This window comes from Cherax quadricarinatus, chromosome 43, assembly GCF_038502225.1.
Source record: "Cherax quadricarinatus isolate ZL_2023a chromosome 43, ASM3850222v1, whole genome shotgun sequence".
Lineage (NCBI taxonomy): Eukaryota > Metazoa > Arthropoda > Malacostraca > Decapoda > Parastacidae > Cherax > Cherax quadricarinatus.
The window spans coordinates 21,511,220-21,529,164 of NC_091334.1; the positions used below are offsets into that span (position 1 = coordinate 21,511,220).

General features: G+C 38.7%; 1 protein-coding gene and 1 long non-coding RNA gene across 2 annotated transcripts in view; one reads left to right on the plus strand and one right to left on the minus strand.

Annotated features, from left to right (window-relative positions):
- Positions 1-1,395, minus strand: part of LOC138853927 (uncharacterized) — a 4,914-nt gene extending 3,519 nt beyond the window's left edge. Inside the window, exon 1 of the long non-coding RNA XR_011393120.1 lies at positions 1,245-1,395. This is a non-coding gene — a long non-coding RNA (uncharacterized lncRNA). The remainder of the gene's footprint in view (positions 1-1,244) is intronic.
- Positions 1-17,945, plus strand: part of LOC128694133 (uncharacterized) — a 59,850-nt gene that overhangs the window by 26,530 nt on the left and 15,375 nt on the right. The window contains exons 3-11 of the mRNA XM_070093677.1: positions 2,587-2,694; positions 4,645-4,752; positions 5,673-5,818; positions 6,610-6,771; positions 7,921-8,027; positions 8,390-8,501; positions 9,390-9,514; positions 15,024-15,126; positions 16,696-16,808. Of these exons, the coding sequence (XP_069949778.1) occupies positions 2,587-2,694; positions 4,645-4,752; positions 5,673-5,818; positions 6,610-6,771; positions 7,921-8,027; positions 8,390-8,501; positions 9,390-9,514; positions 15,024-15,126; positions 16,696-16,808 (1,084 nt within the window). The remainder of the gene's footprint in view (positions 1-2,586; positions 2,695-4,644; positions 4,753-5,672; positions 5,819-6,609; positions 6,772-7,920; positions 8,028-8,389; positions 8,502-9,389; positions 9,515-15,023; positions 15,127-16,695; positions 16,809-17,945) is intronic.

The following is a 17,945-nucleotide window of genomic DNA, read 5'->3' on the forward strand; positions in this document are numbered from 1 at the left end:
GTGTCTTCCTTTACGGATGACACCCGAATTGCCATGACAGTGTCCTCCATCGAAGGCACCGCGAGACTCCAAGCAGATATCAACCAAATCTTCAGATGGGCCACTCAAAACAATATGAAGCTCAATGTAGAGAAATTTCAACTATTCGGATATGGGAAATTTGAGGAAATTAAAAGTGTATCAGGGTATACAACAAATTCTAATCAAACAATAGAGCGAAAACGTAAATGTGAAGGACCTGGGAATGATAATGTAAGAGGATCTCACCTTCCAAGACCATAACAATGTATCTGCCGCATCTGCTACAAAAATGATAGGATGGATAATGAGAACCTTCAAAACTAGGGACACGAAGAACATGATAATTCTCTTCAAATCGCTTCTGTCTAGGCTGTACTACTGTACACTAACTGCTTCCTTCAAGAGAGGCGAAATTGTTGAGCTGGAGAGTGTGCAAAGAACTTTAACGACGCACATAAGTACGATAAAGCATTTAAATTACTGGGAATAGTTGAAGTCCCTTGATTTGTATTCCCTGGAATGCAGGCGAGAAAGATACATGTTAATATACACCTGGAAAATCCTAGAGTGATTAGTACCAAACTTGCACACGAAAATCACTCCGTATGAAAGCAAAAGACTCTGTAGGCGGTGCAATATTCCCCCAATGAAAAGCAGGGGAGCCACGAGTAAACTGAGACAACACAATAAATGTCAGGGGTCTCAGACTTGACTGCTGAGACGTTGACTCCCGAAACCCTCTTCAGGTATATTCAAGGTAAGTCAGTGACATGAGAAAGTGATGTCCAGGCGACACGTAGTTTCAAGTTTGTTTATTCCATCCAGTATGTATGGAGCTGTACTTATGTATGAAGGTTATTCATACATGTCCTTACATATGTATTAATCCATTCGGTCAATGTCGAGTTTAGTTGCCAATTTCTTATTATGTATTTTTTAATATTGAGTTGTGCGAGGGAGACATTAATATTTTGGCTAAGTACGAATAATAACTGGTTTTTGGTAACAAAACCTTATGTAAAATTATAACTTATTATAACCTAATTTAAAGTTAGGTTAAATTACCTTTGGTTAGGTTAATTTACCAGTCAAAATTTTTTTTTCGATGGGAATAAGTCATTTGTCCGACTTTTTTTTTTTTTTGTAATCGCCTAAATTTGCATAATTACTTATGTGTACCTGTACCTAAATATTGTCTTGTTTCCTGACAAACCTAACCTAACCTTGTCGTCGGGGTTCGTTGGAGAATAGATGGTTGTAGCTGGTCGGTTGGTAACACTATATTATCAGACTGTGGTAAGGGAGGCCCAGCCTGCGTGCTGCTGCTCGGTAGGTCTAACTGTAACTGAGGGCGTTACAGAGGTACTCAGGCACACATGCGAATCACGTGACGTAACACAAACTAGTCCCTAGGCCTGCAAGGGATCGTGTATGTAAAACATATGGATGGTGCTAACTGTGGTACTCAGATAAGCTATACAACACATGTAGGGGATCAGCAGCTATGCTGATAACCTAACCTAACCCTAACAAACCTAACCTAACCCTAACAAACCTAACCTAACCTAACCTTACCTAGTCTAACCTAACCTAACCTAGCCTAACCTAACCAAACCTAATCTAACCTAACCTAACCTAACCCTAACAAACCTAACCTAACCCTAACAAACCTAACCTAACCTAACCTAACCTAACCCTAACAAACCTAACCTAACTTAGCCTAACCCTAACAAACCTAACCTAACCTAACCTTATCTAACCAAGTCTAAGCTAACCTAACCTAGCCTAACCTAACCTAACCCTACCTAACCTAACCAAACCTAACCTAACCCTACCTAACCTAACTTAACCTTACCTAACCTAAACTAACCCTACCTTAGCTAACCTAACCTAACCCTACCTAACCTTACCTAACCTAACCTAACCTAACCTTACCTAACCTAACCTAACCTAACCTAACCTAACCTAACCCTACCTAACCTAACCTAACCTAACCCTACCCAACCTAACCTAACCCTACCTAACCTAACCTAACCCTACCTAACCTAACCTAACCTAACCAAACCTAACCTAACCTAACCTATCCTAACCTTACCTTGCCTAACCTAACCTAACCTAACCCTACCAAACCTAACCTAACCTAACCAAACCTAACCTAACCTTACCTAACCTAACCTAACCTTACCTAACCACCTAACCTAACCCTACCTAACCACCTAACCTAACCCTACCTAACCTATCCCTACCTACCCTAACCTTACCTAACCTACCCTAACCTAACCTTACCTAACCTAACCTAACCTAACCTAACCTAACCTTACCTTACCTTACCTTACCTAACCTAACCTAACCTAACCTAAACTAACCTAAACTAACCTACCTAAATAAACCTAACAAAATAAATGTCTTCCATGCATATCCTCTGAATGCTGGAGAAAATACATACATTTACAAAACAACTCATATTTAAGCTGAAATCCAAGCATCTACACTTAATATTAACCGGCCATTCAAACAAAAATGCCAGTACAAGGAGAGATATTGACACGCTAGTTGTGTTTACAGATAAATGATAGTGGAGGTGGTGACGAGGCTGATGGAGGGGCCACCGCCAAGTCTCTCTCCACTCCAGAGATGATGGAGTTTCCTCAGGAACTCTCACAACATCCTAAGGTATAGTACTTGGTTTGCTATATATCCTCGTTTTACTCCCTCAGTTTTTATGACGATTGTTGATGGTGTTTAGAGGCCACTAACTGCATGCCACCTGTTCACCACCAGACAAAAACACTTTATGCCTAAAATAGGGACTAAACTCTCAAAATATATAAGCTGGGACATATACCTCACGTTTCCTTTCACTCAGACTCAGTTTCTTAACGCTTTCAGTTACATTTTATCAAAGTAAAAAAAATGCTTAGTCGTACAGCGAGTCCAAAGTAACTTAGTGCACACAAATGCTCTGTATCAAGAGTTATATTGGCATCCCCAGAATTTTTTTCCACCTTGATTTCTGTGAGATAACTCAAGAACACATCTTCTGATTGGCTTCAAACTTTCATCATCGCCTCAGCTTACTTAAAGGATATCTCACATTGTAATTAATCTATGTATATACTATGTAGCAACTTTTACACGCACAAATAGCATAGCAGTTTCTGTGCAATAACTTAGGGACGTCTCTTCGCATCAGCTTCCAACGTTAATGTATCGAGTAACTGCTACTCCTCTGTGTGTGTATTCATGTAGAGGTAGAATAATATTAGACAAGGCATTTTCCATTTGTTGCACAGAAACCCCCCTCAAGGTAGGCTCCGTGACGCAGGTAAAGGGCTCTTGAACGACTTCCATCCCCCCCAACAGGCGCTGTGTAATTCACAGAAACCAATAATTATTGATTTCAATACTCTCACAGACCGGTTGTAACTTCCACTAGGGTAGTGTGACTCATTAAAACATAAAACAAGGACTCCAATGGAAATAAGTCAGTCCGTATGACTGTTTTGGGTTATCCTAGTCTCTATGTAACTGTATTCGTGTATACCTGAATAAACTTACTTACGTGAACTACAACATCCTCGACCTTCCTTCAGAGTGAAAGTAATGTACCTCGCACTCCAGGACTTAATTAAGTTTTTATTCAGGTACGGGTACACATAAATACAGTTACATTTATCATAAATAGCAGCATATGTGTAGATTACCTAGATAACCCAAAAAAGTCAGCCTGACTTATTTCCAATGGGGTCACCAGATATACTAAGCAAATTTTCTAAATTTGCTAGTAACAGATAAGTGAACTGCAGATATGTAGATAAATAAAAACCCACATGTACACCTGTTAACCCTTTTGGGTCCTAGTTCCTAGGTCTTTTGTGTATCCATATACTCTTGCGCTACCGTCCACAGGATGGATGTGAGGTGCACAATAAACTAGCCACTTCGGTGGCAAAATCTAAATCTAATCCATTGGGGTCCTGAACATACACGTTAAAAAATCACTTAGTATTATTTCTAGAAAAGGAAAGCGATAGTGAAAAGTTGTAATAACAGAAAACTACACGGAGTGAAACTGAGATCCTTCATAATTTTCAAGGTTATAAGATCTCACGGGTGAAATATCATGCAGTGTTAGAGAAAGGAGAAAATATTTTAGTTACCGCTACAGTACAAAGAAAACAATACTCCAGTCATATGGAACAGAAAACAAAGTTTATTTTACGGAATACTAAAGAAAAAGCGAGGAGCACTCTCAAATCTTCAGGATTTTTCCGGGGATCAGTGCCCCCGCAGCCCGGTCCATGACCAGGCCTCGCGGGGGATCAGAGTCTGATTAACCAGGCTGTTACTGCTGGCTGCACGCAAACCAACGTACGAACCACAGCCCGGCTGGTCTAGCTCCCTCTTGAACACAGCTAAGGATCTATAAAAGCTATTAGCATAGTTATTTTTGCCTCCTGTTGTCATCTAACAAATCAAGCTAAAAAGAAAAGAAAATTTTGAAACATCTTACCTAATTCTAAACTACACGTAAGAGATTTCCTCAAGCCCTATCATACCTAGTTTTAAAACCGTGTTAAGTTTACGGTTTATGTGTTACTAAGATAGTCTGGTATACAACAGGCCTTCGACTCTGTGTACTTCAGCGCTGCCAGCCAGAATGGACACTTCTTCGTGGCCGCCGCCGCCAGAAGACCATGTGGGGTCTTCAATGGTATTCTCTACATCAGGGTAAGATCACCTCACTCTTCACCAAGACCAGGGTAAAATAACCTTACTGTATTTTAGGGTCGAAATGCATTTCTTTTGCGCCTAACAATGTTTTATTAAATGTAAACTATTTTATCCTTGTAGAACATTAAAAGGACATAAAAATTTGAATTTGATGACCTCACAGGGTCAGGAATCTTCAATAATTCATTGACTGACAAAGCTTGTCCACAAGCGTAGCGTGTCGGTATAGTCCCTCTCTGTAGTTGCCTTTTTCACCATCCCTGGTCGATTTTAGACTTCCAGTTCGGATTGTTACTGGGCTCTGAAAATTACATTTTTATTAATTATATGCATTTAAACAGCATAGTGATTTCCATGTAATAAATTGAGAATGTCACTTCATATTGGCTTCAGGATTTCAGCGTAGTTGCACAAATAATCCCTCTGAGATAATAAGAGAATGCCTCTTCTGCTTGGCTCTAAAGCTGGTGTTTCTTAGTGGATGGTTTAAATTAGTTTAGGGGAGTGTATGTTCTAATTTGCCATTTTGAATGGAAGGATATTAGTGTCCATGTGATAGCTTGTAGATACTTTTCTGATTCGCTTTGAATCTTCAGTGCAAATATTTAACTGCTTTGGAAACATACGCTGTAAGTAAGCTTAACCAGGCAGAGGTACACATAAATACAGTTACATAAATTATCATACATAGCATAATATGTGTAGATTACGTAGGATAACTCCAAAAAAAGTCAGACAAAGTGACTTATTTCCACTTCACTCTGCACTATTCCTTTCGCATGCAGTGAGACACAAGGGACTGTGGTGATGCAATACTAGGATACCTTTCTCAGATTACGCAGTGACCCAAATTATCTAGTTATAAATTATTGAAAATAAGCGTAAAATTCGTGTGGGTAAGAGCTGCTACTCCACAGATACCCAACCTGGGGCTGCTGCAGCTGCCCAGGATGCCCGACTCACTGATGTTCGGAGATGATGACCAGTTTGTCGCAGAGGGTTTGAAAATCACACCACTCGTACCTATGTCTACCTGGAGATTGCAGTATACCGGACCCATGAAGTGAGTTTACACCATTCATTCATATATATATATATATATATATATATATATATATATATATATATATATATATATATATATATATATATATATTATATATATATATATATATATATATATATATATATATATATATATATATATATATATATATATATATATATATAGAGAGAGAGAGAGAGAGAGAGAGAGAGAGATTATTATTATTATTATAATCAAGGGGAAGCGCTAAACCCGGAGGATTATACAGCGCCTGGGGGGGATGTGGAAGGCATTCAGGCTTAATTCAGGGAACTGGAGCACAGATCCAATTCCCTAAATCAAGAGCCCCTAACCAACATCAAGGAACCTTCCTTGAGGGAAGAGAGAGAGAGAGAGAGAGAGAGAGAGAGAGAGAGAGAGAGGCGGGGGAGGTACCACCCGTTTCGGCTGTTATAGAAAATTACGGTGTTAATAAGAACTTCAGTATAACTAATATTCTCTGACTTTATCAGATTAATTTTGTTGACATTATAGTGTTTTTGATTATTACAATCACATTAAAACACTAAACACCTTAATGCGCATTTTTATTTTCATTTCTAATTTCTTGTCGGAACGTTTTTCGTTGCATCAAGAAAATGTTTGTCCAATATTATTATTCTTATATTCAAAGGAGAACGCTAAGTACAGTGTATGGGTATATTTTTTTCTTTGGGAACCCATATGCGATTTATTGACTCTGACGGGTTGGGCAGGAGTTGGTGTTATTTATGTGGTTAACGGTGTGTTTTGGCACTTGCTGGCACTAGGTTGCGAGGGGAGCCACTGTCCAGGCACCGGGTGGAGCTGGATGTACAGTGGACCAGTAGTCAGCCATACTTTGACTTCGACACCGACATGAGCGCCTGGGCCCTCGCCCGGAGTGTCGCCCGAGAGCCCTGGTCTCCTGACTACTTCAAAACCCTTAACGAGTGAGTAATGGATCATCTAAGGTGGGAACTGGTACCTTTACTCAGTAAGTGTCCGATCATCTAAAGCTGGTATTGGTACTTCCACGATCTTGGTAAGCAATGGATCATCTAAAGTGATTACTGCTTCTAGGCCATTGAGTTAGTAGTGAGTACCGGTGCTTCCAGGACCATGTTAAGTGTCGGGTCACCTAACACGTGTACCGTACTGGCATCTAAATTAAGTACTAACGCTTCTAGATGCTAAGTAGGTACAGTGGCACATAGTGTGTGTAGTGGTAGTGCCAGATCCTCATTGAATAAGTTTCACTGTGTTTAAAGTGGGTAACGATGTTTTCAGAACCTCGACGTGCAATTATCGGATTCTAGAAATAGTGGAATGCCACTGCAAAAGTACCTAGATTACCAGGACATTTAAAAACATTAATGCATGAAACTGTCTTGCATCAAACTGGCTCAAAATGGCATACTGCCGACAATATCAAAGACACAAGTTACAATCTATATAGAGCTTTATCAAGGCTTTACTTAATAAAGTTCTACACAGAGAAACATAGTTCTAATAAAAACATATTCTTCAACTTGTGGCTTTATTTTATTCCCATCAAATTGTTATTAAAGTCACCAGAAGTTTAGGTTCCCACAAGTTCCTGGTATTAAAAATTTGTTTTAAAGGCCCAGGGTTTATTTTAGTGACACTTAAAAATGTTTGTTTATATAAGAAACTGAAGCCCACATGTAGACAGAAATACGAAAAAGAGGGAAGACGTATATATTTTAACGTCAAACAGATGAAGAGGATCTGATTAGGAAGTTATAATGTACACATCTCATTGTTGTTTCTGTCCATATTTGGATTTTATCATCAAATTGCCAGGTGTTTATTCCTCTTGTTGTTGTTGTTGTGGATTTATGGGGCTACTAGCAGCTTATGCCGTATCGAGTTCTTGTCCCGGATAGGTTAGATAAGATTCGTTAGGAAACAGGACAATTGTTTCCTGACGCTGGTTTTAGTCATACGATGACCCGCCACTGGAGGTTTTGGTTATATGACCGAGGCCTTCCGCTGACTTACCGGTCCAACCCTATAAACAATAAAATTATTGTCCCTGATGTTCCTACGTTTGCTCATATTGTCGTTATTACCATCAGTGCTCAACACACACACTACGAGCAGATGGGCAGGCTGGAGGGAGCAGTAGTAGTGGATGATCATCCCTACGTCCTCAGGCTGGATTCCTTGAGAGATCACAAATATGGTAAGCAGGGTGCCATTATTATAGTGCTGAAAAGCACTGTCGTAAGTAGAGACACTTAATAAAATGCGTAAAATAAATAACTGCATATATAAAATGTGTAAAATAAATATGTGGCTTCTGTTATCCTTTCTGGCAGCTAGCTTGCTGACTGACAATAATGAACAAGTTGATTCTTGAGAATAGTTGACTCGGCTGTAGTAACTTATTTAGTTTATAACAAGAATGGTCTAAAAATTCAGTTTGTCAGTGAAATTCGAGAAGTAATCAGTTCTTTGCATTGGCTGAATATTTACTAAAATTTCCTTTACCATGCTTTAAATCTGTCAGTGGATTTTAAGTCCAAATGTTTTCCACTGCCGCAGGTTACAAGCGCGAGTGGAAGTTGATGCACCGGTACGGACTACATATGTTCACCACTGAGGACGGTCTGCAGGGCAACGTGGGCGTCATCTGCCAGCCTGTAACCTGCTCTCAGTTAGGACCTTAAACCTGCTTTACGGCATAAATTGTTATAATGCAGATTGGTTAACAGTTTTCTTAATGAGGCTGAGGTTTGTCTAAGGTGGGAAATTGGCAGAAATGAAGGATATGGATTAGTTATAGCTAGAGTCAAATTTTTTTTACCCTACCACTCTGCATATATTGGTGTTAGGTGTTGTATACTAGTGTTAATTGTTATATTCTAGCATTAATGTCAATGCAATATAGATGTATCTACACTCTCTATGATGTTAATAGTGGCCATCTTGTTTTCATTATATGATCCTACTAGTCAAATAAATTTTCACTGGTTAAAATCTGGCTAAAAAATATTATTTATATATGTATGGGGAAGTGATAATATGTTTGTCAGGGTTATATAGCATTCTGAGGTTCAAGGTATTCTCTCCTTTTTTTTTAAAAGAACTCCTTAAAGAACAGTAAATAATAACAAACAACTTTAAGGTTGGAACATGAGTACTGTTCGTCGTGTTGTGAAGAGGTACTCTGTGACTCCTCATACTTGTATCACCCATACATGTTTATCGCTCTCCCAGAGAATATATCACTTCCCACATGAACATAATAATTGAAGTATGGTGTAGTCAACAACCATATATAAAACTGAAGACCTTTAAAGTGCATAACTTTTCACTTGTTGAAAAAATAGACTCATGTGCAACATCTGGGTATCTTTCTTATAGACGTTTCGCCATCCAGTGGCTTTATCAGTACAAATTCAAGAACATAACTGGAAGATAGTGAAACTACATGCAAAAGATGAAGTAATCAGCCCCTCAGGGACTGACTACCTTACCTAAATGTTAAATGTATATTTTAACCATACTACTACTAATAATAATAATGCTTGTCCATGTTCAGACTGGAGGTTGGTTATGTATACGAGGAAGGCAGAGTGATCCCTGTGTCCTGTGTTGAACTCCCACTCTGGCAACATGGTGAGAACGGTCACCCTCCCACTGACTACGCTTTCTTCTTTGTAGCAGGTTAATATATACTAGTTTTAAACTCTAATTTAAGTATTAGTTAATATATTCCTCTGGGAGGTGTTGGATCCGAAGGAGTCGCACAGCGTCTGGGTATATGGGAGGTTAGCAAGTTTGATTCCTGGAAGGAAAATGTATCTCCAGTTTCTTATATCAGGACTAATGTTTTCTGAAGAGAGTCTCAGTCATCTGGTAACCCGTCACTGGAGGCTTTGGTCATATGACAGATGCCTTCAGCTGGCTTACCGATCCATTCTTTTAAAAAAACTAATTTAAGACTGTACAGTTGGGTGTTTAATGGTGTTTGAAGCTTATTAACTACACTAGGATCTTAATTAAGGCTGCAGGGTGACCTATTCACCACCAGACAATAATACTTAATGCCAAAAGTAGGGATTAGTGTAAACTTTCAGTATATGTGCACTGAGAGAAATGTAACCCCTGAGAGTACATACACTGAGAGGTGCCATCCTCTCGCTGTATATACACTGAGAGGTGCCATCCTCTCGCTGTATATACACTGAGAGGTGCCATCCTCTCGCTGTATATACACTGAGAGGTGCCATCCTCTCGCTGTATATACACTGAGAGGTGCCATCCTCTCGCTGTATATACACTGAGAGGTGCCATCCTCTCGCTGTATATACACTGAGAGGTGCCATCCTCTCGCTGTATATACACTGAGAGGTGCCATCCTCTCGCTGTATATACACTGAGAGGTGCCATCCTCTCGCTGTATATACACTGAGAGGTGCCATCCTCTCGCTGTATATACACTGAGAGGTGCCATCCTCTCGCTGTATATACACTGAGAGGTGCCATCCTCTCGCTGTATATACACTGAGAGGTGCCATCCTCTCGCTGTATATACACTGAGAGGTGCCATCCTCTCGCTGTATATACACTGAGAGGTGCCATCCTCTCGCTGTATATACACTGAGAGGTGCCATCCTCTCGCTGTATATACACTGAGAGGTGCCATCCTCTCGCTGTATATACACTGAGAGGTGCCATCCTCTCGCTGTATATACACTGAGAGGTGCCATCCTCTCGCTGTATATACACTGAGAGGTGCCATCCTCTCGCTGTATATACACTGAGAGGTGCCATCCTCTCGCTGTATATACACTGAGAGGTGCCATCCTCTCGCTGTATATACACTGAGAGGTGCCATCCTCTCGCTGTATATACACTGAGAGGTGCCATCCTCTCGCTGTATATACATTGAGAGGTGCCATCCTCTCGCTGTATATACACTGAGAGGTTTCCGAAATCACTTTTTTTAAAACAAAAGTATTCTTGACTGTTGTTGAATCACGAGCAGTCTTAATGACCCTCGGGGAGCTGATAGGCTTTAATCCTCATTAACCAGTGTTAAGGTATTTAATATCGAGTCATAATTAGCATATTTTGATTATAATTACTTATTATTATTATTATTATTATATATATATATATATATATATATATATATATATATATATATATATATATATATATATATATATATATATATATATATATATATATTATATATATACAGTAGGTTGGTAGACAGCAACCACCCAGGGAGGTACTACCGTCCTGCCAAGTGAGTGTAAAGCAAAAGCCTGTAATTGTTTTACATGATGGTAGGATTGTTGGTGTCTTTTGTCTGTCTCATAAATATGCAAGATTACAGGCATGTCTTGCTACTTCTACTTACACTTAGGTCACACTACACGTACATGCACACGTTTATTTATATATCCATGGGGAAGTGGAATAAGAATCTTTCCTCCGTAAGCCATGCGTGTTGTAAAAGTCAACTAAAATGCCGGGAACAATGGGCTAGTAACCCCTTTTCCTGTAAAGATTACTAAAAAGAATAATAAGAAGAAAATTGTCAAAGTGGGAAGTCTGAACGTGCGTGGATGTTGTGCAAATGATAAGAAAGAGATGATTGTGGATGTTATGAATGAAAAGAAACTGGATGTCCTGGCTTTAAGTGAAACAAAGCTGAAGGGGGTGGGAGAGTTTCAATGGAGAAGAATAAATGGGATTAGGTCAGGGGTTTCAAATAGAGTTAGAGCTAAAGAAGGAGTAGCAATAATGTTGAAGAATAAGCTATGGCAGGAAAAGAGGGGCTACAAATGTATTAATTCAATGATTATGTGGAGTAAAATAAAGATTGGATGTGAAAAGTGGGTTATAATAAGCGTGTATGCACCTGGAGAAGAGAGAAGTGTAGAGGAGAGAGAGAGATTTTGGGAAATGTTGAGTGAATGCGTGGGGAGTTTTGAATCAAGTGTGAGAGTAATGGTGGTTGGGGATTTCAATGCTAAAGTGGGTAAAAATGTTATGGAGGGAGTAGTAGGTAAATTTGGGGTGCCAGGGGTAAATGTAAATGGGGAGCCTTTAATTGAGCTATGTGTAGAAAGAAATTTGGTAATAAGTAATACATATTTTATGAAAAAGAGGATAAATAAATATACAAGGTATGATGTAGCACGTAATGAAAGTAGTTTGTTAGATTATGTATTGGTGGATAAAAGGTTGATGGGTAGGCTCCAGGATGTACATGTTTATAGAGGGGCAACTGATATATCAGATCATTATTTAGTTGTAGCTACAGTTAGAGTAAGAGGTAGATAGGAAAAGAGGAAGGTGGCAACAACAAGTAAGAGGGAGGTGAAAGTGTATAAACTAAGGGAGGAGGAAGTTCGGGTGAGATATAAGCGACTATTGGCAGAAAGGTGGGCTAGTGCAAAGATGAGTAGTGGGGGGGTTGAAGAGGGTTGGAATAGTTTTAAAAATGCAGTATTAGAATGTGGGGCAGAAGCTTGTGGTAATAGGAGGGTGGGGGCAGGAGGAAAGAGGAGTGATTGGTGGAATGATGAAGTAAAGGGTGTGATAAAAGAGAAAAAGGTAGCTTATGACAGGTTTTTACAAAGCAGAAGTGTTATAAGAAGAGCAGAGTATATGGAGAGTAAAAGAAAGGTGAAGAGAGTGGTGAGAGAGTGCAAAAGGAAAGCAGATGATAGAGTGGGAGAGGCACTGTCAAGAAATTTTAATGAAAATAAGAAAAAAAATTGGAGTGAGTTAAACAAGTTAAGAAAGCCTAGGGAAAGTATGGATTTGTCAGTTAAAAACAGAGTAGGGGAGTTAGTAGATGGGGAGATGGAGGTATTAGGTAGATGGCGAGAATATTTTGAGGAACTTTTAAATGTTAAGGAAGAAAGAGAGGCAGTAATTTCATGCACTGGTCAGGGAGGTATACCATCTTTTAGGAGTGAAGAAGAGCAGAATGTAAGTGTGGGGGAGGTAAGTGAGGCATTACATAGAATGAAAAGGGGTAAAGCAGCTGGAACTGATGGAATCATGACAGAAATGTTAAAAGCAGGGGGGGATATAATGTTGGAGTGGTTGGTACTTTTGTTTAATAAATGTATGAAAGAGGGGAAGGTACCTAGGGATTGGCGGAGAGCATGTATAGTCCCTTTATATAAAGGGAAAGGGGACAAAAGAGATTGTAAAAATTATAGAGGAATAAGTTTACTGAGTATACCAGGAAAAGTATACGGTAGGGTTATTATTGAAAGAATTAGAGGTAAGACAGAATGTAGGATTGGGGATGAGCAGGGAGGCTTCAGAGTGGGTAGGGGATGTGTAGATCAAGTGTTTACATTGAAGCATATATGTGAACAGTATTTAGATAAAGGTAGGGAAGTTTTTATTGCATTTATGAATTTAGAAAAGGCATGTGATAGAGTGGATAGAGGAGCAATGTGGCAGATGTTGCAAGTATATGGAATAGGTGGTAAGTTACTAAATGCTGTTAAGAGTTTTTATAAGGATAGTGAGGCTCAGGTTAGGGTGTGTAGAAGAGAGGGAGAGTACTTCCCGGTAAAAGTAGGTCTTAGACAGGGATGTGTAATGTCACCATGGTTGTTTAATATATTTATAGATGGGGTTGTAAAAGAAGTAAATGCTAGGGTGTTCGGGAGAGGGGTGGGATTAAATTATGGGGAATCAAATACAAAATGGGAATTGACACAGTTACTTTTTGCTGATGATACTGTGCTTATGGGAGATTCTAAAGAAAAATTGCAAAGGTTAGTGGATGAGTTTGGGAATGTGTGTAAAGGTAGAAAGTTGAAAGTGAACATAGAAAAGAGTTAGGTGATGAGGGTATCAAATGATTTAGATAAAGAAAAATTGGATATCAAATTGGGGAGGAGGAGTATGGAAGAAGTGAATGTTTTCAGATACTTGGGAGTTGACGTGTCGACGGATGGATTTATGAAGGATGAGGTTAATCATAGAACTGATGAGGGAAAAAAGGTGAGTGGTGCGTTGAGATATATGTGGAGTCAAAAAACGTTATCTATGGAGGCAAAGAAGGGAATGTATGAAAGTATAGTAGTACCAACACTCTTATATGGGTGTGAAGCTTGAGTGGTAAATGCAGCAGCGAGGAGACGGTTGGAGGCAGTGGAGATGTCCTGTCCAAGGGCAATGTGTGGTGTAAATATTATGCAGAAAATTCGAAGTGTGGAAATTAGGAGAAGGTGTGGAGTTAATAAAAGCATTAGTCAGAGGGCAGAAGAGGGGTTGTTGAGGTGGTTTGGTCATTTAGAGAGAATGGATCAAAGTAGAATGACATGGAAAGCATATAAATCTATAGGGGAAGGAAGGAGGGGTAGGGGTCGTCCTCGAAAGGGTTGGAGAGAGGGGGTAAAGGAGGTTTTGTGGGCGAGGGGCTTGGACTTCCAGCAAGCGTGCGTGAGCATGTTAGATAGGAGTGAATGGAGACGAATGGTATTTGGGACCTGACGATCTGTTGGAGTGTGAGCAGGGTAATATTTAGTGAAGGGATTCAGGGAAACCGGTTATTTTCATATAGTCGGACTTGAGTCCTGGAAATGGGAAGTACAATGCCTGCACTTTAAAGGAGGGGTTTGGGATATTGGCAGTTTGGAGGGATGTGTTGTGTATCTTTATACGTATATGCTTCTAAACTGTTGTATTCTGAGCACCTCTGCAAAAACAGTGATAATGTGTGAGTGTGGTGAAAGTGTTGAATGATGATGAAAGTATTTTCTTTTTGGGGATTTTCTTAGTTTTTTGGGTCACACTGCCTCGGTGGGAGACGGCAGACTTGTTGAAAAAAAATTATTATTATTATCATTATTATTATTATTATTATTATTATTATTATTATTATTATTATTATTATTATTTTATTGCTATCTTCACGGAAAGCGCTAAACTCACTGGAGTCACAACACCTGGGGAATGATAAGTAATCGGTTTTGATCCAATTAAGGAGACTACGGCTTGGCATGATCCATTTAGTAGGTTTAATGCTGCCCTATGATAATAATAATAATAATAATAATAATAATAATAATAATAATAATAATAATAATAATAATATCTTTGGATCATGAACCAGCATCAAGGTACCTCACACACTTCATCTACGTGTAAATACTGATAATAATGTATATACCTTTTACCTGTACAGGCAGTAAGGAGTACCTGGTGGAGGTGTCAGTGTTGGAAGCTCCGGAGTTCTACGTTGGCTGGGAGTGGGAGACCAGAATAGTGGAGAGAATGGTCACTTTCAGGTCAGAGAAAATGTAATGCTGTTTGTTTATGTAAAGAATGGGAGACTAACGTAGGAACCTGGATCTTATCCATTTTATAAGTCATTATAAATTCCCATTGAAGATTGGTTGTAGTTTAATATTACTGTAGATAGCAGCACTCTTTGAGTTGTGATCTCTCAGTTATGGCATCACCACCATGATACATAATTAAAGGTTTTGGTTGATCGGAGTCAACTTGCACGACTCACAAAGCAATGAAATGATTTCGTTAATTAGTTCAAATTCAAATTCAAATTCAAAGTTTATTCTCAATAAAGATTACAATGTTGAATTTACAGAATTTGGTTGTTGTGTGGTTTACATGTAGTTAAATAATGATTACAGAGTGTACCACTAGAACGCCTAGCATGGCTAGGCATTTCGGGCAGACTTAGTTTAATTTTTTATTTTAAAATATTACAAATTATGAGGTAAGTTGGTATTATGGCTAAGTGACTAAATACTAGTTTGTGAGTTTAGCAATGTGAATGCTTTTGTTTTGGCACAGTACATAGTTTCAGTATTGGAGTATCACAGGATTCATTATTTTAAGATTGAGATTAATATTTCTGTTTATGGTCAAATGGGAGAGTGAGTGTAAGTGTGAACCACCAGGTGGTATTCGTGTAGTTAGTTGATGGGGTGTATCAGGGAGATAAGATGTTTTCTAATGGTAGTTTTGAAGGTGATGAATGTGTCTGCAGTTCTAGAGTTCTCAGGTAGGGTGTTCCAGATTTTAGGGCCTTTGACATACATTGAATTTTTGTAAAGTTTTTGCAGCAATATTCTTAAATATACTGTCAAGATTACCAAGGTTCAACTCTCTCTTCCATTTGCTACTCAACAGGAAATTGTTATCATGAACAATTTGCTGATATACAACATAACTATGATCTACAATAGCAAACCGATACAATGATCTTCCTGGATATTGCGACCTCACAGAGAAACACAAACTGAATACACATCATATAATATGATACAATCGTTCCATTTAGGTATTCCTACTGATACTTTTACTCTCCTCTTTGGTACTTATGTATAAGAGTGTAGATGATTCACTACCTTTGTAACTTGCCATGATTGTGACCAGATCTACCTGGAGTTCATTACCTTTGGACCCATTATATACCTCTGTAATGTTGAGGTACAGTCCCTGGGCCCATTATGTACCTCTGTAATCTTTTGACTACCGCCCACAGGATAGGTAAGAGGTGCATAATAAAGATTTTTACCGTTAATTTTATCAGCTATAATATAGTTTTTTCTTCAAATAAGAAAGCTGACTCATTTATATTGCTTCCTTTGTTGTCCTCATGGGTAAATGATACGAAATTTTTGTCAGGATAAATGTGAGTTTAAATCTTGTCACTGATATTTACAAATGTGTTGTATATTCCTCAGGTTAGGTCAGGATGGTCAGGAAACAGGACAAGTGTTTCCTGATGAGGGTTTTAGTTATATGATGACCCACAGATGGAGCTTTTAGTCATCTGACCGAGGCCTTCCACTGGTTTACCCCATTTCATAAAACTGCATATTTCTCAGGATAAATGGAAGGAAAGGCTGGGGAGTAGCAGAGTGGAACTACAGACATCATGGTGGACGACCACACATATACACGACTCACGACCCTGCATGGACGGCTGACCTTATCAAAGGTTAATTAATTTATTTTAGTCATATGAGCTTTCTCGTGTGTTTTTGTAATTATCAATAGTGCATTGCAAGTGTAGACCCGGTAATTTTAATCCTGATATGAATTAACGTGATAAAATGAATGGGATTAATTATGAGATGGAGTGCTACTGTAAAATTAATAAGATTAATCCTCTTGTGGATTATCAATAAAATAAGTAATCCTCCTGTGGACTGCCACCAAAATTTTTAAAAAGACTAATACAGTGGACCCCCGCATACTGTTGGCATCACATAACGTTAAATCCGCATACCGATACATTTTATCGCTAAGATTTCGCATAACAATGAGCTCTCAGGAACGGATTAATATCGTTATGCGGGGATCCACTGTATATGGTGTTTTTACAGGAAGACTTTAACAACGATATACTGAGTAGATTCTCTTTATCCGCAGTGTTTTAATTTGAGAATATAACAAGGAATGAGTATAACCTCAGCCTCATACACTCAAGGATGACCTTGACCTACATTGCCAAACTGTAGCATAAATTTTCTCTTCTTATTCCCTTTTTATAAAACCTGTCTTCAACTAACTCCAAGTTTTATGTGGTAAACCAATATGTTTAATAAATCTAACTTTAATATATAAGACAAAATTTTGGTCAATATTAAGTATGTACCTTTTTTTTATTGTGTAAATTCTTCACTTTTAAGTGAGTTTTGCATTTGTGAAAAAAGTTATATATTTTTCTTCTATCCACGTGAATCATTTTTTCAAAAATATTACGTTGGTTTGCATGCAGCCAGCAGTAACAGCCTGGTTGATCAGGCTCTGATCTACCAGGAGGCCTGGTCACAGACCGGGCCGCGGGGGCGTTGACCCCTGGAACTCTCTCCAGGTAAACATTGAAACAATTTTTGAATAGATAATGAATAAATTATTCCAGACATATATGTACTTTTGATTACAATGCTAATCCTCTGTCTTAAATAATATACAATGTTTAGATATCTATCAGTCTTGACATGATATCTATCAGTCTTGACATGATATCTAAACAGGTGGAAGAACTTTCCCAAGGCTGTTGCGAGAGTTTTTTTTTTCGGTACTGTGGCCAGTACGTCATGTAGATCCACAAGGGAAGTCAACAAAATGT